This window comes from Tyto alba, unplaced genomic scaffold (genome assembly GCF_018691265.1).
Source record: "Tyto alba isolate M040663 unplaced genomic scaffold, T.alba_DEE_v4.0 Super-Scaffold_7, whole genome shotgun sequence".
Classification (NCBI taxonomy): domain Eukaryota; kingdom Metazoa; phylum Chordata; class Aves; order Strigiformes; family Tytonidae; genus Tyto; species Tyto alba.
The window spans coordinates 26,781,994-26,802,572 of record NW_024881328.1 but is presented as its reverse complement, the minus strand read 5'-3'; the positions used below and the strand labels follow the sequence as shown (position 1 = coordinate 26,802,572).

Genomic DNA, 20,579 nt, shown 5'->3' with positions numbered 1-20,579 from the left:
GCAGTAAAGAAGGGCTACTGTTATCTTAAGAGGGCTGCCAGCGCTAAAGAGTCTGCAGCCTGCTAGCCTGCCCCTACGCCGGATGTTTCCAGCGGCCCCTCAGTCGCTGGCAGGAGGCCGCGGCGGCGGGAAGCGGCCCGGCCCGGCCCGGGCGGTGCCGAGGCCGAGGCCGAGGCCTGCGGGGCGGCGGCGCATTGTCTCCCGGTGGGGGGGGTCCCAGTGCTGCCGCCTCTCGGCCGGGCAGGGATCCGCGCAGCTACCGCGGCGGCTCCGCGGGAGGGGGTGGGCGGTACCGCGGCTCCGCGCCCTGCAGGCGGCGGCGGGGGAGCGGAGCGGAGGCGGGCCCGGCAGCGCTCGGTGCTCGCTGTCTCCTTGCCGACGGGGGAGGGGTCGGAGCCGCCCCCGCCCTCGTCCCCGTCCCCGGGGGCTGCCGCCGGGCCAGCGAGGCGGTGCGAGGCGGCTGAGGGCAGCCGTCGCAGCCTGGCCGGAGCGGGCGGGTCCAGGCTCCGCCCCGCGTCCGCCCGCCCTGCCGCCGGCGTCCTCCCCAGCCCGGGCGGCCGGAGCGCGTCGCCGCCGGGTGAGTACCCGCGTTCGGAGGGGCTTTTCCTTCCTCCGAGTCCCGCCGAGGGGCGGCCCCAGGCGCGGCGCAGGCCCCGCGGCCTGGCCGCGCTTTGTTCCCTGGCCGGCGGCGTTGGAGCTGCGGGGCGCCCCGCTCGGGCGGGCGGCGGCCGGGTCCCGGCCCACCGGGGGGCGGCGGTGGCCCGGCCTCGCCGGCCCTTGTCCGCGCTGGCCGGCGCCGCATCCCCGCGGCCGGCGGGAGGGTTAGCGGGGTACCTGGCGGCTGGTCGCGGAGCTCCGCTCGCCCCCGCCCGCTTTCCCTGCCCCTGTGTGGGTCCCACGGGCTGTTCCCGGGCCGGGGGCGCGGCAGGTCGGTGCAGCCCGGGGGAACCCGTGTAACGGCTTTGGGTATTGTTCGTGCTGCCGCTACATACGTGGCCGCGGTGGCGGGGGGGGCTGCTGAGCGGCCGCTGCCGCCGGGGCCTGCCTTTGTGCGGGCGGGAGGGCGGCGTCCCCGCCTGCCGCGGCCGCCCCGCGGGTGTCACGGCTGGCTCGGGAGGGAAGGAGAGGGCTTCGGGCGAGGGAGAGCTGCCCGGAGGGGGCCGGGGCCGGCTCCCCCCCTCCTCGGCTCGCCGGCCCGCCCGGCTGCGCGTGGGGATTTTCGCGGTGCGTGGCCGCTGGTCATGCGGCGGCGGGTTGCGGGGGACGAGTCACGGCCGTGTCACTGCTCCGGCGACGGGCGCTCCTCGGCTTCTGGAAGTGCTGCCTGGTCGGGAAGCTGATTCACTGCTGAAGCAGGGGTTGCTCAGAGCCATGGTTGCCGTTTCTTTGGTTTTTGACAGGTCCATTGTCTAGCAATTTTGCCTTTCCCCCTATGACTGTAGTATCCCTTACTACCCCTTAACAGAGCTGTGGAGCTGGGGAGTTGTAGGAAGGAGATGCTCTAAAGCACTCTTTTTCTTAAGGAATTTGAACGAGTGTATGGAAGCAAGAGTGGAGACAATTTGTGGAGAATGATTTTTTTTTTTTTTTTAGTTTTTATATTTTTTTTAATGAGCAAAATTGGTAAGGCTTGCAATGGATGGATATTAGATGCTTTTGTCAGTTGTTCTTTCATCTTCATCCCGAAGGAAATACTGGTCCTCTGCATTTTTAGCATTGCAGTGTCTGCATTGTCCTAACGATTGGGTGTTGAATTTTTTCATGAATTCAAATTCACTATAATGAGGAAGTACTGTTTTTTTTACCCCCTTTCCCCATTCTGTGACGTCTGCTGAGATTCAGTGTTTAGTAAATAATGCTGTTATTACATTATAGGAACAGTGATGGTGATGAACTTCCATGCTGATAAAGGTTCTCATTTTTCTGAATGAGTTTTTATAGTCCTAGCCCCATTGTCTATACCAGGCAGAAACTTGAGGAGGAGAAAAGGGGGAAGGTGGATCACAGAATAGAACTGAAGCTTGATCAGAGGGGCCTACTGCTTGCTGGTAAGGTAGTGATTGTGCTTTGATCTCTCGGGGGAGAGGAACAAGCCAAAACAAAAAACCCCACCAAAAGTAAGAACAATGAAAATGGGTTTTTGTGTTTTGTTTTGTTTTTTTTTTTTTTTTTCAAGTGATGGATTTTAGAATTTTGCATAACTCTTTACAGCGTGGACTGCTTCTTGAAGAATCCTGTGAAATCACCTCAGCCAACTGTTCTTCCTAAAGTAGTATGCTAATAGATGATATTTTATTTGCAGTCAGATGATCTGTAGCATCAGTTTTCCTAGAAAAAAAGGAGCAGAAAATATACGTGTACTTCTTATAAGAAACAATGCCATGAAGTCTCCTGGAGTTGTAGGCTATAATTCTATATTGTCTGTGGAATCGCATTTCTCGGTAGAGCTCATGTAAATGGGAAATGTACATAGTTTTGTTATTTTCCAGCAGTGGAATAAAGGAGTCAGGTGAAGTTCAGCTCAGTTTTGGTTGGCTGCTGCTTGAGAGTAGTAATAGGGAGGTACATCTGGAATAGACTAGATGAGTTGATGGTGAACTTTAATACAATGCTACAGAACTGTCAAGAGTCTTTAAGAATAGAGTATGGAGAGGAACACCTTTATTCCCCAATGAGTATGAGTGGCTGGGGAAATACAGGACACTTTCAGTAAGTAGCTTCTAATAAAGTAGGCAAAGCCTACCCTAGGATCTTGTAGGGATAAGAAATTATATTGCAGGATTTCCACTGCATCTCTGTTCGAGCTATCTTGAGCACTTGCTGCTTTTCCTGATTTATAGGCAAGGTATTCTTGCCTTCTCTTAAACTTTTTGAGGCTGCTAGTTTATTTGCATGACGAGAGAACTTCTGGTAATATATGCTTCATTTTTTTTTTTTTTTTTTTTTTTAAATTCAAAACTTGTTGCGAGAGAGATTATTGTAATGACTGCTGCATCTGAGTAACTGTAAAACCTATGAAGTGTGTTTAGCATCTTGGTTTCACCCATAAGACAGTACACATTGGTTTTGAGTTTTTGGGTTTTGTTGGTGGGTGGAATGTGATCAGTTACAAGGTTTCATGCAAGTCTTAAAGAATTTGTCGAGGTCTTACATTTGGTGCTTATCTCTTAGTTCTGAATATTCTAGGGACTATTTGCATTTTTCAAATCAAGTTATAGTTTGCCTTTTTAAATTTTATAGCAGTGATTAACTTAATTTGTAGGAATACCTTCTCCTCACAAAAACCCTTAACTGTTCTATTTCCAATTTTGCCTAAAACTGTGTGTAGATTACCTCTGACTGAAAGCACACTGCAAGGATTCTGGTTCTTGTTACTTTCCCACTCCTTCCGGTGCTGCCTCAGGAACATTGCCTGCTAATTATAAACAATGTTGATGTCTACCATATGTTTTGGTAGAAAATACGGGATTCCTGCTGTCCCACTGAGCTTGAATGCCTAGCTTACAAGTATTTGTGAATGTGTAATGGGAATGTTGAATCCCCTATCATGTAGCTGTGTAAAAATCCTTGTTTTTATCCTCCAAGGAAATGAAGCTTTAGGTTAAGTAATAACATCTTAAAATACAGTTGAATGCTTTTTTCACTTAAATTTGCAGAATCCAGGATCCAGAGCTCAAACTTGTTTCCCTAACAGACAGTGTTGCATTCCAATGCCAATGGTAAGTAAGAATAATCTCTTCCAAAAATAAGATCTTTAAAATTTTCATGCAATATCTTCGGTTCTTATGAAGCTTTGACACTGATGAATACACCGATTTGAACAAAATCTTTGCAGTTGGTTTTGCACAAACTTACTTAGGCTGTAACTCGTGCCTTCTTTAACTTACCTGCTTTATTTTGTTTTTGTCTTGTGACTTTTAAAAATCTTTAAAAGGCACTATAACATAACCAAAGCTTCTCATACTGAAGTTATGTTACATAGTTTGGCTTCGATACTATAAATAATGTATCTTGTGTTAGTGTCTCACACAGAGTAGTGTTTGCAGATCTATTAGATAATGTTTTAAGCCTAAGACTGTAGATACGTGAATTCTAATTCAAAGAGAGAGCTGTGGTTGTGGGTGAGAGTAAGGAAAGAAATTTTAAAAGAATTGAGGTAGATTGTTGCTGCTCTGATGGGGTTGATAAGCTTGCGCACAGAAGAGAAATGAGAGACTTGAGCACTTCAAGTGAGTAAGTAGAAAAATACATTGGCAATGCTTCTTACACTTTAGACCAAAGAGAGTGGGAGATTTCTGAAGTGAGGGTATCCTTACAGCAGACTCTAAGCTTGACAAGGAAGCAAGTGAAAATCAATATGGAGTGTTGTTTTCCTGTTTCTAGGTGAGAAGATGAGCTGCTGCTGCATTTTGGACAAGCTGAAGTTTGGAATGCTGGGACATAAAGAACCCATTAAGAAGGAAATTACAGTAGTTAAGAGGAGATGAAGGTATGACTTAGGGCTCCATAGAATCAATGATTCAAGGGAGGTAGATGTAGTAGGCACGTGAGAGCCAAGCTAAACTGTGGTGTTGGCAGAGTTGAATTTGAGGGATGGATGTTGATCAGACCAAGTAAAGCCAAAAAAGAAGGGTGTTGTAAGAATAAGAGAAATGGACTTGATGTTAACTTGATGTTTTGGTTACTAAATGGTATGTGTGGCTGAACTTAAGAAAATAAACAGCTCTTCTTGAGGGAAAGGGCCAGGATGGACACATAATATTTAGATGAAAGGTGCCATGGCTTATTTGCTTTTCAGTGTTGGTGAAAGCAATGGTTTCTTTCTAATCAGTATACCCTCAATGCAGGTTGTCTGTTCTTTCTCTGCTGTCATGGAATTTGCTAATTCTTTCTTGTTACATTCTAATTTGAACCTAGTAAATAGTATCAGTGGAAAATGTATGAGTTACATCCATGCAGGATGCTCCAGGTAGCAGTTTAGAGAGCTTGATTTTATATTATCTGAAGCATGTGACCATTTATTTATTTATGATAGTGGAATGCTACATGTTTTATTTTAAGGGAGTGGGAGAGAGGGAGAGGTGCTGCTGTGGTTACTGCAGGTGCTTCCTGTGACCAATTTAATTGGTGGTTTGCAGCTGAAATGTTTGGAATTTTTAACATGAGTACAAAAACTGAAGACATCTGTGCAAGTTAAGGAAAGATTTCTCTTGCACACAGTAATTCAAGGGCAGCATAGATAACTATTTTTATTTTGTATAGCAATGAATTTTTGTAATTCTGAAATATTTTGAAACTTAAAAATGTGAGTAAACAAGCTATTTATATACCACTTCTGGCATTTTTCAATTCTTTCTACTTTCATGTTTGATTAAGATTAGCAAAGTTCTCAAATTACTTGTTTATTCCCTATGAAGGGATTTTTATTATCCTCATTGTGTCTACTTTGTGTGTTATGCAGTCAATGTGGGGGAAGCCACTGCCATTTTTTTTTTTTTTTTTTAAATACAGGGAAAATTGTTTAGGATGTTTCAAGGTCCACACAAAGTCTTACTCTTGAGCTGGGAACCTTTAGGTCAGGTATCAAACCCAAAGTTTTAGAGATTTGTAAACAGTCTTTTTGTTAGCTTATCATTTGTTTTCTTCTTGTTTTGGGTCAGTTTTCTCCACCTAAAAATAATGCCTTTTTTTTGTCTGCTACACTTATACATACACACCTCATCCTAATTTTCCTCTCAAACAACCCCTTGCCCTTTCATACCTCCTGCTTTCAGTTCAGCATTTCTTTTTGCTTCCATTCAGTTGTAGCGTCACTGTACTGATCTGAGAAGTGATTCCTGAGGGCCTCAGCCACATGCAGTTGTAAACAATGCCAAGTATGTGTATTGTTATGAAGTTATAGATTGTTTTCTTATATAAATGTTGTAAAAGGAACAAGAAGTTCTAATCTTGCACCCCAGAGGAAAGTTATTTTTCATTTGCTCTGCACTGCCAACAGTTGTACTCATCAGTGCAGCTGTTTGTCTTCTGACTTGTCTGCTTTTGGCCCAAATTGTCCAATCTCAGTCCTCCCACTGCCTTAGTTAGTTTTGTGAAGTACTAAAGGTATAAGAGCTCTCTGTGATCTTTCATCACAAACTGGTTTAGGACAGTTCCTTAAAGAACCTGTGATAAGGTACTAATTTCCCGCGATTCATTCCTGCAAGGTTTTGACTTGTTTGGGATTTTTTTAGTAGAGGAAGCTAGAAGAGGTGTATGTAACTTTATTTTACTATTCATTGATTATTTTTCTTCCCCAAACCTGTGACTCAAAAACTATTTCTGTGTGGAGAATTTATAATCTGTGTGACTTCTGTCTTATTTCCACATGATTTCTGACTAAGTAAAAAGAGCTGAACCTAAGATGATTTTTTTTTTTTTTTTTTTTTTTTTTTTTTTTTTATATATGGGTCTTAGGGAAGTGTGATGAAGAAACATCTGTGCTATGCTTTGGACATAGCGTGTCAATTGACCTATTGCTATGTAGAAAGTGGTGGAAGAAGCAACTTCCCAAATTGCATAATTCTATGATGACTTGATGTTGTGAAGTTGGGACGTTACCAGGTGACTGCAACTCCTGCTGGTTTGGCTGCCTGTTGCAAGGGAGGGTATAAGATAGATAGATCAGAGTCTTCTGATGCCTGTAGTAACATCCTACGAGGACAAGCTGTAGGATTCTGCAGGAGGGTGAATGTGGGGTCTTTGTAAATGTGGCAGAAAATGAAATGTGGGGATGCATTCAAAACCTGTGATTCTACTATTCTAGATTAAAGAAGCCTGGACACTGCTGGAATTTAACATACACCATATGTGTTTAGCTTGGCCTGAGGCTGGAAAGGGTAGAAAATTCTATCAATCTATAATTTTGTATGTCATGTATTATAGCATCATTATAAACTTCTGCATGTGTTCCTTTGGGTTGGAGCTATACTCCTGTCTGGACGTAGCCTTTGAGTCCAAAGAAGTGCTACTCTTTGAGAGAGTGCTAACTGCTGCACAGTATCCTGTGCCTGCCCTTCTTTTATGAAAAGGCTGAGGCATTGGTATTGTTTCACAGCTGTACATGCAGATGTTATTGTGCATCCTTAGTTATATTGTTTCTGTGCTTGGTACTCTTCCTTCTTTTCTTTCCCTCTGACACTTGTTCTGAGTCTGAGGAAAAGCTCTACTGTTCTGTGAAACAAATAGTTGACTGAGATCAAAGTTAAAATTTACAAGCACAATGTCATCTTCTTGGATGGCATAACCTGTCTTATTCACTTGTTCTCCATTTGTTGGTTCACTACTCATTATATTGCTCATAACTTTTTTGCCACTCATCTTTTATTTCACTTTTCACAGAATGTCAGGGGAGCGGAAGGGTGGGAAATGAGTATGGAAGATGGATTAAATAGAGGAAGCAGTTAACAGCTCTTCTAAATTCTATTATTAGCTATAGTTAGAACACAGCATACAAGGTAAGACTTGAACCTCCAGGTGAAAATGAGCAGAAGAAATAGTTTTTCCAAGCTTAAATTTGGTATGGCTGTGACAATGTGGTTTTGGTTCATGGCCTAGCAAACTGTTAACCCTGCGTTAAAGCAAAAATAGAGCATGTTTTCAACCTGTTAATTCATCTGCTGTCACAAGTTGCTGAATTGGAATACTAACTGTGTATGTGTAACGGAACTGACATTGTATGGTTGCATTTTGCTTTAAAATTAAACAAGCTTACATACTGATGAAATCTACTGAGTATGTTTTTATTTTCTTAATCCTCTAGTGTGAATTAACAGGTCATGGAAAATGAAGAATATTTTCTTTCTGTACAACTTGAAAATCAGGCGTAATATAAAACTTCAGTATGCTCTTTTTTAATGGATAGTTTTTACAGATAGTCAAAACAAAAATAAAAGAAAATAAAAAAAAAGTTGAAAAAGCAAAGCAACTTGGTTGGATCTTCCCTCAGTATGTGAAGTTACCTTTTATCCTGAAGTCTTAAAGAGGTATAATGTTAAAAATTTTAGTGCTGCTCATAATATGTTAGAGAGTAAAAGCCAAACACTGCATTTGAGTACCTAAGCTGATGTTCATCTGTCAGGTTTTATTGTTATTTTGAAACTGTCCATCTGAGTAACCCAGTTCCATGTGCTGTTTAATTGACGACAGCATTAACTAATGAATACTTACAGCCTTTTTCTACTTTTTGGGGCAGGTTTGTGCTGCTTAAATTACCCTGGAGTATCAGCCCTGGAAAAGTCTTCATTAGTGTTCTTTGTGCCATTTAGCTGTGGGATAGATGACATCTTTTAATGTAGCTTTAAAGAAAGGTGAAGTAATAATCATCAGAGATAATTGTGATATTCAGCTTTCTCTGTCTTTTGCACATGGATTTTATTTCTGTGTGGGACAAATGAACTTTTGTTTAAGCTGATCCAGGGAAAGAGTAGGTTAAGGCTTTGTGGGTTGAAGTCAACATCTGAAAAAACTTGCATACTGGCTTCAGTGAATGAAGCTGTGAAATTTGAAGGTCTGAAATTCAGAAGTTGATTTTAGAGGAAAAAAAAATTATCCTATATGTTTGAAGCTTTTTTTTTTTTTTAGTACTTCAGAATGTCTATTGTTTCTTTGCTATTGTTTGTGCCTGGACTTGCAAGCTGCTACAGTTTTGAATGCAGCTGCCCATCTGCCACTTGGTTATTTATAGGCAGATCTGTTGAGTTCCTTCTAATCTCTCAAGTCTTCAAAAACATTAATGAATTAAACATCACAATACTCTTGTAAAAAGGGAATTAGATGGAGGGACTGAATGAAGACTAAAATGGGTAAATGACTTGCTGAAAGCCATATGTATATTTCATAGCAGAACAAGGAATTGAAAACAGATTTTTTTTTTTTTTTTTCCTGACTTTTAGTCCTGTGTCTTGCTTGATACATGATGAGGGAATAAAGTACTCATTCTTTGAAACTTGCAGTAGAGGCTCATGAACAGACTAACCCATTTAAAGACCTTGCACCACGTATGGAGAGTATTAAATGTTTCAAGTCTAACAGATTTGAGTAAACACGTTTATATTAATTTTTACTGAGCCTGAATTTGTTTTAAATGTTAATGTTGTTGACCAGTGTTTCCCCCAGGTTACTTAGACAGAAAACGTGTTACTTGCAGGGCAGCTTCTCTCTAACATATTCTGGGTATCTTACTTCCAGTCATCGAGTTATTGTGAGTCTGTCATAATTCTCCCTCTGCCCTCTCTCTTAATAGACTTTTAAAATGGTTTTAAACAGTGTCTGGACATGGGTTCTCATTTATTTTTTTTTTTATTCGAAGAGGCCAAAGATATGTAGCAGAAAATGCAGGTGATATTCTTCATTCATCAGTAATTATGCCTTTTTATGCTTAATTACACATAGTTCTTATGGTGTGTGAGTTTTGTGTGGTTTGGTTTTTTTTTTTAAAAGGAGGTCTGAAATTTTAAACTGTTAGTGAAACAATGTAATTTGTAGTCATTCCATAGTCTAGATGATAGGGGATGCAGCCTACCAAGTCATGACTGGATTTCACACTGGGGCGCAGCCTGAAATACTGTTTTCATTTTTATCTGTTCTGTAAATGTGGGGGGGGTTTACTGTTTGTTTACTCTTGCCCCAGCCTCTTATTCTCCCCCTAATGTTCCCTATTTAATTTAAGCTTGTATTAAAGAGAATTTTCTCCACAAGTGTTAGTTTCTGCTTGGAGGCAGGGTTTGGAAGAATTTTCTATTTCACTGGAATACCTTTCAAATATTTAGGTTTTAGATACAAATATTATGTGGGTTTAGTCTTGCCGCTATTCTGTGGAAATCTTCAAAAGAATGGATACATTGTTGGAGATTAACATTGCTATATTGATTTAAAAACATGAAAGCCTAGGTCATTCTAAGCAAGTTCAGTGAGGTTCTTAAATATAGTCCTTTTATTTCAGGTTTCCTATATACACAAGTTTTACAATTTGGTATATGATATTTTAATTGGCAAAGTAGATTGCAGGTAGGCATGCAGCACTGTTTCTGAAATTAAGCAAACATTTAACCTCTTTAACTTTTTTAATATCTGTAAGATTTGAGCATATAGAAATTTTGTCTTTCGTTTTGGAAGTGATAAAATAGATCTTCTTGAAGTAGTTTACTTCTCTGAGGTGAAATCTGTTTTCTTCAGTGTTCTTGTTTTTAATCTTTAGCTTTTTTTCTAATTAATGAGTCCAAATGCCTTTTTTATTGATGAATAGACACTGGATCTGTTCCTTTTGGCTATATAGTGGTATGACATTGAGTAGTACATCATTCTTTCCTCATTTTAAATTGAGAGCTTGATGACCAGTTTAAGATCCTGTCATTTTGTCTTCTTCCAGACAAGTTAAAAAGACTTTACATTTTATTTGTAGGTCTAAATATACTTATATCTGCTTTCTAGCAGCGTACCTTTTAAAAACACCTTAGATTCTAGTGGAAAGTAGATGCCCAGTCTCTTGAAATTTTCACTTTTCAGTACTAAAAAAAGACATTCAGTTCAATTCATCCTGAGATTCTATGAAGTGTTAGAGAAGGATGTTAGACCTTATTTTTAAACATGAAGATTTTTTTTTTTTGATATGTTCTGATAACCTTCTGTGGTGAGAATTTTATTCTAGATGGAGCACATGAAAGCTCTCGGAGATAATTGAAAACTTTAGGAGTTTCTGGAACAAAGGCTAGGTGTTTGAAATTATTGGTGATTGTTCTAATTGTTCTGACTCAACCTCCCTCCACTCTGAATGAACAGAATATTTCCGTTTGTTCCAGGAAATACTGAACAAAAGCACTATTTTCATCCATGGCCAGTGCCACTACTGTGGCAGAAAGCCAGGCAGTGCTTTCATATTAAATAAATGGGTCTTTTCACAACAGCAAAGAAACATGCTCCCTAGAGTCAATAAGTTGATGCAAACTTTTGTTCATATGTGAAAGTATGAAGATAATGAAGTATGTGTATGTAGTTTTGGACTTTTTTCATAGATTATAATAAAGAGCTATTTGTAATAATTTTGAAATATAATTTGGGGAGAGGGGAAAAATTATTACCAGGTATGTGCTCCACATTGTAAGAAAAAGATACTACCAAAGTGAAATAGTTTACACAGGGTGGTTTGAGTATGGTGTTTCAGAGACAAAAGTGACTGCCTAAGTCATTATTGAGTTTTGTGTTTTATGCAACAAATAACCTACAAATTTTTGTTTGAAGCATAGAGGAAGCTTTAATGGGATGCTTACTTGAGTAATCACTGAAGTGCAAGCTGTCTTGTGACTCAGTTTCCTGAAAGAACTGAGATTTGTCTGTTTCCTTCTGTAATATGGGAAATGTATATTTTATGTAATTGACAAAAATGACACTTAAATATGGAGATTTTTGGATAAGGGATGAGAATGAACATTGTGAAGCATTACGCATTAGGGAAGGACAGTAAAAAGTTGTTGAAGTGTTATTTCTGTTTCATAATAATAATTCTGCATTTTTTTTTTTGTTTGTAATGAAGCTCATTGTTTTAACAAGAAAAGAATAACTGTTCTGTTTATGTAAGGTTCTCTATTTGGAGTTTTCTGGTTTTCTTTTTACTTTCTCCTAGATCAGCGGTAGTTTTGATTCATTTAGCGCCCTATTATCGCTTCCCTCCACTCCTCCCACCTTCCCCAGAAAAAAAAGTTCTATTTGTGTGCATAAATGCCAAAGTATCTAGATGGAGAACTCCAGGTTGCAGTCTGAAGACCTGTGCCTCAAATTAAAGGAAAAAAATTTGTTTGTTCTGTCTTACTTTGACTGGATACTGCTGCATATCCTGTATTGAGTATTCCTATGTAGAATTAGGGTTTTTTTTTATTTTATGGATTGATGTGTGCAAGTGTGAACTCAGAAAAACTTAGAAGCAGATGCTACTTCATGTAGGCTGGAAGAGGAGTTTGCAGTTTAAGTATCCTCCTGATTTGTCACTGAAGCACAGAAGCTTAATTGCAGTGAATTCCAGTTCATAATGCAATAAAAATGGGATGAGGGTAAGAAGGGATTTGGAGACAAAAGGAACAGAAGCATTTCCAGCTATAAGTTAGGCACACCTGCACTGTCTGTTGGATGCTTTTCTTTAACTGAAGACCTTCTAATGGCAGGGTAATGGCAGTGTCCTCACATAAATGCATCATAACATATTTACATAATTATTATATTCCTGGTATCGAGACAGACAGACCATGTAAAATTGTAATTGTATTTATACTTACTTTATGTCTGAATGACTGAGCAAACAGATGATCTACCTGTAAATAATGGGAATGGGAAATAGGACTTTTATATACATTAGCTCTGTGTCCTTGGTTGAGATCTTGCTTTGATTTTCTTTTTTTTGATGATGCTGAGGAAGAAAACTTTAAAGATTTACACAGGAAAATGCATACGATAATGTGTTTTTCTTCAGTTTTTACAATACTTTGGATTTTGGTTAGTATTCTGTGCTTCTTTCAGAAGAATATGGAAGTGTTTTGTCCTGTGCTCATTCTAGTGAAACATAATTGATTTCCCATGCTTGATAACTTTAACTTTTTGTGTTTCAGAGCTGTGAAAATTATCCGAAGTAGAATGGAAGCTTCAGTAATATTACCCATTCTGAAGAAAAAATTGGCTTTTCTTTCAGGTATTGTTTCTGGTTTCCTCATTTAGTCCCTCACTGAATAATTTGGATGGGATTTTTAGGTTGGTTACTTGTATTTGCTGGATGTGTTTAACAGACATACGATTGATTAGCACCTTGTCATATTTCAAAAGCATCTCTGAAACTTTTAATCAAGTGTCCAAGCTATTGCTGTTGGCATTTAACACTTGTTTTTGCTGTCGTCCGTAACTCAACCCACAAAGTTGATGTCATGAAGTTTCATTCCATATATAAAAGAATGATGATTTAGCAGATATTCAAGAATAATCCTTTCTGGTTTTATTTTATGTGGTTTTAGAAATACAGAGTGAATATTTTCAGGATTTTCTTTAGAAATTTTTTCCTTAAAGTAGTTGATTCAGGCAAGGCTGGAATTACCATTGTATTTATTAAAACTTCTTGAATCTTGGGTTGAAGGTAACTTTTTCTCTCCTGCCCAATCCAGAAGGGGAGAGGGGGGGAAGGGAATACTTAGAATGATGAATGACATTCTCTTGCTGATTTCACTGCTGTGATAGATAGCTGTGTTAGTTCTTGGTGTTTGCCTACTCTAGGGTTGACAGATAACTTGCAGAACACTTCTCAACTTCACAAATGGACAAGTGTTGCCATAAATAAATACTGTTCTGGTTTAGTTTATTTTAGCTAGTCTAGTTTAGCCTGCTCCAGTCACTTGAAGTGAAACCTGTACCTTTTGTTAAAAGAATTTGTTTTGCTTTCAATTTGCCCACTGTCCCCAGCAACTGCAAATCCAACAATTCCTGTTTAAAAACAAAAAACCTTCTAACACTCAATTTACATTAAAGCCTGGGACAGTGGGCAATTTCTTCCATAGTAATAGCAGATGCGTAGTATGTTGGTGGTTCAGCATTATCCTGCAAGCAGAAGCTCTCATTAATGAGAGTGCATTTTCAATTTGCTGTTAAAGCTGCCCAATGCATTTCAAAATACAGATGTTCTTAGTGGAAAGTAATTTACTGAGTGGTGGTTTAAATGCTAGGATCCTTTTTGAACTTATATATTTTTTAAGTAGGTTTGACCTTTTTGGAATTGTGTGGTATTAATGGATGCTTTAATTTAATGAATGGTGCAGTAGTTCTCATAAGCATTCTTTAGTGTAAGCAAAGGACCCTGACAGAGAAATCAGTTCATCACGTCTCTTTAAAGCAATGTTATTCCATATAGTTTCATAAGTGAAAACGTATTAATGATTAAAAACAAATAATCAGAAAAATGATGTTTTTAGAAAAATGATTTGCAGTGCTTATATGTTGAATTCTCTTGTCATTTGTGAGTTTAATTGGTACAAATAATGTTGGCCCTGCCTTCTTTTTGTGGAAGCAAAACAGTGGTTTCTACTGGAGCAGTGTCTCCTCACATTTGGAATTCATGGCTGTGTTGCTTCCATGTTGGTAGGTCATTACAAATAGCAGGGAAAAAAAAGGCGAACTACTGACTCAGCAAAAACCCTGAACAAGCACTTTGGTGCAAAATGTATTAAACTTTTTTTTTGTGATGCTCTTAGTTGCTTTCCTTAACTTAATGTTTTCAGTTTATAAACTACACCACTTCTGAGTTATAACACACAAGTTATTTTCCCCTGATTTTATTTTTCAGGTTTAATTCTAAGCCTAAAGACTCACATAGTTTGATTGTAGTGCTTTATGTAAGAAAAGGAGGTGGTGGTTGCCATGCCTAAAATTACAATGTGACTTGGGTTTATCCCACTAAACATTACGTTCTGAAGGTGGTGACAAATATTTATACAACCTTTAATTTTTAGAAAGGAGTTCCAAAGAATAAAACAAAGATCAATGAACAACTTTATTGTTTAATTAAATAATTTTAATGATTAGTGTGTTAGTATGGGAAATGTTAGACTACATCCATGGTAGCCATCACTTCTTAACTGGTAACTTTAGGTGATATTCCTTTAAAGCCCCATTCAGTTTTTTGTAGTATTTCCTTTAAAAACAGTTTTGAGTTAAAATTATTCTTAGATGGATAAAGATATATAAAAGATAACTTTAAAGTATAAATAACTGTCCATCATTTTTCACTGAGGAGAAGAATCAGTGATAGCTTTTACCTAGTTTTCTTTTTGTGCTGAATATTTAGCTGATCTGTATATACTTTGGTGCAAGAAAACTGTAAAAAAATCACAGTGCAAGCAGAGTACAGATGCTTGAATCTCTTCAGAACAAGCTGAGGGAAAAACCTGTCAGTTCTTGTACAAGATGACTTGTCATGAAACTGAATAATTACGATAATTATTGAAGTCTTTTTGTAAAATGTCAAGAGATTATAGTTTTTGGGTTTGGTTTGTGTTTTTTTGTCAGTTCAGCCAATGCTGTTTAAATCCAGGTATAAAAGCAAAAATTTCTGTGTCTGGTATCTTGCATGAATGAGCTTCAAGTGTCAATTCTAAAGTTAGTTAGACCCTGTTCAACACTGGAGTCTTTCAAGTCTGTGTAAACAAAAGATGAACTACTATTAATAGTTAACTACTTTTGTGGGGACTGGTGTTTGTCTCATGAATCCAGAAGTAACTTTGAACAGGACAAATGCTTTCCATTTATGAATTGGCTATGGTAAGACCAACTTTCTATAAATACAAGAAAATGTGTTTTTCTGCAAACCATCCGTTTCCCAGCCACGTATATATTCAATAAAATGAACAGCTTTAGTGCTTCACTTATGAGTTCATGGGTAGGAGAGGATAGGGAGTGTTAGATACAGTTCTTAGAGTTTATTATCCAATAGAGTCCTGAGCAGCTGCTTTGGCTCATGGAGTTCTGGACCATGGAAGTTGGTTCAAGGTGACACTTCTACTGTTCCCTGTAGAAATACCTTCATAACCCCTTGTGTTCTTACTTCCCTATTGCAGACTTACTCAGTTTGATCACCAAATTCTGTCCAGTCTGTTTTTAATTTTCGTTAATATTTGTGACGATGTTTCCTTGCTTCTCTGCTCCAGTAATTTTTTATAGTTCCTCTATTTTACAACGTGTAACCCATTTTTTAACTTGGCTGTTGCAAATTTTAGTTTCAATGGATTTATTTTCTATATTCCTAAATACTGCTACCCTCCGTTCTCTGAGGATTTCCTTATGGAAATATCAAACCATGCCTGAACATTTAAGCAAGGGCTTCTTGATTCATTTTGATGTTTTATTCTTCATGAGAGGTGGTAGTTAACAAGCTACCATTGAATAAGTTTGGCCTCTGAAGTATTATTTTATATTTACAAACTTACTGTTTTCCTCCTACTTGTTGAATTTAATGTGTGCTCACTAAGCAGTGTAGCAAGTGGAGAGAAATTATTTTTTCACTCCAAATGTACATATGAGAACAAATGTCCAGTTTTTAAAGCATTGAGGTATTTTTCCTTCCTTTTTCTCCTTCTTCCCTACTCCAATTTTCAGGCTTTCTGCCATTCAAAAACAGAAGGGTAGATAATCTGTAAATAACTTGCTTTAAACTGTGATTCCCTCTTACTTTCTGCAGAAAGGATCTATCCATTTGTCCTTTTTCATATAGCACTGCTCTTTAATTCTTCTGTTTAGAAATATAGTTACTAGAAAGTATATTACCGTTTTCCAGCAGTACTTCTCCCCCAAAGAAGAGAAAGGGAGGGCAACACAACTGTTGCAGTGGACCACTTAAAGCAGTAGGTCCTTTATGAAGATGTGGAAGATTTGTGTAACACTGGATCTTTGAATGCTCTTTGGGGAGTTCACACAGCTTTGGAAACAAAGAAAAAACCTACTGCAATTAAGATGTGAACATATGTTGTGTAAACAAGCAGTGTTTTTTCATTATCGTGCCTGCATCTCTAATGGATGAGGGGAATTCTTACAAATTATGTCAGTATACATGTATACCTCTGCAAGCATTACTGTGCTCATGCGCACTGTCTTATTTCGACACAACTGTTATTATTCTGTAAAAAGTTGTTCTTACTGATTAGTTAAAACTTCACTTCTACCAATATTAAGTAACTTTATGAAGAAAAAGCATGATTTAATGGCTTTAACACACTTAATTTGAGAATAAAGGTGTTCTTAGGTTTTGGAAACTTACTTTCTTCTTCACCCCAAATAAAGCTGAGATTATCATTAACTTTTTACAGTTTTTCTAAAATACAGAGGAAAATTGTTTAGTAACTGTACTTAAATTGTTTAGTAATGTGTACTTAAATGTCTCTGTAGTATTTTTTATTTTTAATAAAATAGGTAATACATTGACTTATTCTAAGAAATAATATTGCATAAAATGGAAAAGGCTCTCAGCTACTCCACACTGTGGAAAACTTACTTTGAAACTGGTTTAATGTAGAGATGGGTATTAGCTTAAAAAAACCCCCAAGGATTAAAAAAAACACCCTCAAACTTTAAGATGACTGAAGTTGTGGTTTAATAAGCTATAAACTCAAGCACTGTCTCCTTCTGCAGTATGTTTGGATTCATTAATGTCCTTTACTTAATGTGTGAATTTCTCTCCCCACTTGTCTTCTCATATTTTCCTTCCTGTTCCCCCCACCAAAATATTTGATTGGGATTTGAAATGAAGATCTCTTTTCTTGTTGCTGGTTGTAGATGTTAAAAGATTCAAGGTCCAAGAGAAAGCAAAAATACATAAGGTGGTTTGCTCAAAATGGTGAATACATGAACTAGATGAGTTGCTCCAAATTAAGTGGTAAGACGAGTCACAGCTACCTTTGTCCCTTTTATTTAATCCACTCATGAGTTAACAGCCATTTAGGGGTAAATGTTTTGGTCTCAAGGCTTTCTGCCTTCAGAAGATCACCAGTGATGACCCTGTGCTTGGAGATGTGGTGATAAGTCAGCTGCACACCTGATCTCCTTCACTCTACAGCACTTACTGACTGACCCTTTCAGGGAGCTGTGTCAGTATTTATTTTTCATGTGATGATGTATTCAGTGGATTTGGCTTCAGTTCCAATTCAAGCAATGAGTAAGAACCCAGTCCTAATCCAAATTCATTTTGCTTACTTGTTCATATCTGTGTGGCTCCAAAGTCAGTCTTGGAAGAAAGACCAGAAGAGAAAATTTCCACTTCCTTAAATTTAAAGATCTTTTTTTTTTTTTCAATACTGTACATTTCCAGAGACTTTCTTGAGAGTTTATGTAGTCAAACCCAACCCAAACAACGGTTGCAGAACAGTCTACTTAAATGCAACACATCAACATTGCTTAACACTTGATCTTACTGGATCTCATAATGGACATATAAATATGAGGCTAGCTCTTTCAATATTTTTGTTGCTGATACTGTTTGTGTAACTTTTACCAGGAAGGTTAGAAAATGCATATGAAAACTGAAGCACCTGGTTGGAAATACTTATCTTAATCGTGATGTGACTGTTATGTATTTGTAAGCAAGTCTGGAAATCTTATGCATTTGATGAATAAACTACCAATTTAGAGTATGTGCCATGAGCAGCCCGTGTGGTACAAGATCCTCCTTTATGTAGTTGATGTTTCTAGGAGGTGGTGTGTTCCAGTTGGAGTTGCTGGGTACATGTTCATCATGGAAGCTTACCAGGTTTCTGTCAGGCTGGTAGTGTAGAAGGTCTAGGAGATACTTTTTAACAATATAATCTACGTATGCAGAAATAATGCTTCTAGAAAACTTTGTGTTTATGTTGAAAGTAGTACTAGATGAAAGTCTGAGAGCTACAGATGTGTCCTATGCTCTGAAGCCTTGGTGATGCCTTAAATATCAATGTGGCGAATGAATCCTCACACCTGAGAGGTGAAATGTCAGTTGTGATTTTCACAGCAACTTTAGAGATTACTTTTACAGTGTATTTTGACATCACATAACTACTAAGTATTTCTTTCACCTTAAAGCCATCACGTTACCTTTCTAATGACTTTTCCCCTCCCCAAAATAGGAGGGAAGGACAGAAGAAGTGGCCTCATTCTGACAATTCCATTATGCCTTGAACAGACGAGTATGGATGAGCTGAGCGTCACACTGGACTACCTTCTAAGTATCCCAAGGTGATTTCAAAGGCATTCTGTTCAGGGCTGCCTCTTTTCCAGTGGTGGAAGGGATCTTTTTTTTATTGGTGTTTCTTTTTATTTGCCTTTCAATACCAAATGAGTTTTACGTAAATGTTTGCTTAAAATGTGATAGTATTTGACTGAATTAGAAACATACATCCCAATAAACTAAGAGATATCTACTAAGGCTTGCATATGTCATTTTATTCTGTTTATCTGGCTTTGTTTTTTTGTCTTGTGTGTTTCCTCACTCTTTTCTTGGGTTATCTTTTGGTAATTTCTTTTTGATGACAATGCACTTAAAATACTGTGTAAATTAATGAGCCATTCTAATGAAACTCCTAAGTTTGAAAAGGTAGCCTTGCCCAAAGTAAAAAAAAAAAAGCTTCCTCCTCTTTCTTTGCTATGTGCCTAACTTTTGTAGCTTGTAGTGCTCAAGTGTGCATTGAGTCTAAAAACAAACGAAGTTTTACTGGTTAGTGAGCAACTCAAATGTTTAAAGGTAAGACACTGTGTAAATGTGCTGAATGATGACTTGAGTATCCTGTCATCCAGACATTGCTGTAAAATCATGGTTGATTAAGTTCTGTGCATGTAACCCTGCAAGCTTATAGTGACAGTTCTTGGCCCTAGCTTAGTTAACTGCATATTTTTCTTAAGATCCAGAGATCAATCTTTATCATAGCTTTGTTTTGTTCTCTTGTGCCACTGATTTAAAAAGGAAAAACATCTGATAAATGCTTGCTTTTGTATCCCTTTAAATTCTTCTTCTGGAAACAGCAACAATGGCATACCTAGACAATGCTTAGAATACTTTGCTTGCTGCAGTCTATAATTTTTTTTAAAACAGGATTAAATGATCTGATTTTTTTTTTTTGTAGTTAAAACTGTTTAAAAAGATTCTGATTGGGGAGAGAGAAGTAAAGAATAAATTCAAGTTGCTTACAAATAAAACGTCAGTAGGTATATGAGTAAATTGCACATTATTTTAGTCGTGGAATTTTTATGTTTTTTCAAACAGCTTGTCTTTTGCAAAGTGATGAAAATCGCAAATGATGTATTTATGGAACAGATGCAGGCATTGTTGTTCTAGCAAACATTAATTATTCCACAGTCTCATCCTGATGTATGTTCTTACATATATTAGGGTACCAATAACTGTCTGAAAATTCAACCGAAATACTCTTTGTACTCTGTACAAACTGGGAAATCTGTTTGAAAGCAAAGTTCAGTGTTCCCACATCTGATGTTCTGTTTGTCAGTTGTGGAAAAAATGACCTCTCTTATGCTGGCAGTATGGAAAAATCATTGTTGTATTTGCATGTTGTTTTTTAGTGGGAAATAGAAACTTTTTGGCCTAACCACTTGCCTCTTTTGTTCTGGAAAGACTTGCTGAACAGTATTTGAAAAAGGAAGGGGTGTGGGGATCTATGTTGTCCCAAATCCAGATAGTTGTCCAAGAAACATCAATGTTACTTTTTTTCCCCAAGTTCTATGTGTAAGGTAACCTAATATGTTTAACTTTTAATTCAGTTGTTCATGATATGTGTTGTAACCGTAACTCTTCTGAAATATACGTTCTAGTGTTGATGGATAGCTGTGTCCAAAATTTGAGACATAACAACTGTTCATAGTGTCTTGGGTAAATTTCTTTGGAGGGAGTGTGTTTGTGTGTAAATCTTTCCTAAAACTTCAGGCAACTTATTCCTAGTGTTTAAGTCTACTGTTATGCCTTTCTTTGCAATTTAAAATTTTTGGGTTCTGAAGAGGCCTTTTCAGATTCCAAGAAAAATAAGTGGCAATGTTATGCTATT

At 38.3% G+C, this 20,579-nt stretch overlaps 1 protein-coding gene across 6 annotated transcripts in view; it reads left to right on the top strand.

Moving 5' to 3' along the window:
• Positions 1–327: 327 nt before the first annotated feature.
• The window catches only part of SESTD1 (SEC14 and spectrin domain containing 1), a 59,010-nt gene continuing 38,758 nt past the window's right edge, over positions 328–20,579 (top strand). For 2 of the 6 annotated variants that reach the window (XM_033010889.2, XM_033010888.2), the window contains exons 1-5: positions 328–577; positions 3,657–3,719; positions 4,384–4,489; positions 12,636–12,715; positions 18,654–18,762. In XM_033010889.2, coding sequence (XP_032866780.1) covers positions 12,661–12,715; positions 18,654–18,762 — 164 coding nt within the window. In that variant the 5' untranslated portion in view covers positions 328–577; positions 3,657–3,719; positions 4,384–4,489; positions 12,636–12,660. Of the gene's footprint in view, positions 578–767; positions 929–3,656; positions 3,720–4,383; positions 4,490–12,635; positions 12,716–18,653; positions 18,763–20,579 lie in introns of those variants that run through there. The other 4 variants (XM_033010886.2, XM_042784119.1, XM_033010887.2 and 1 more) reach the window with 4 other exon arrangements.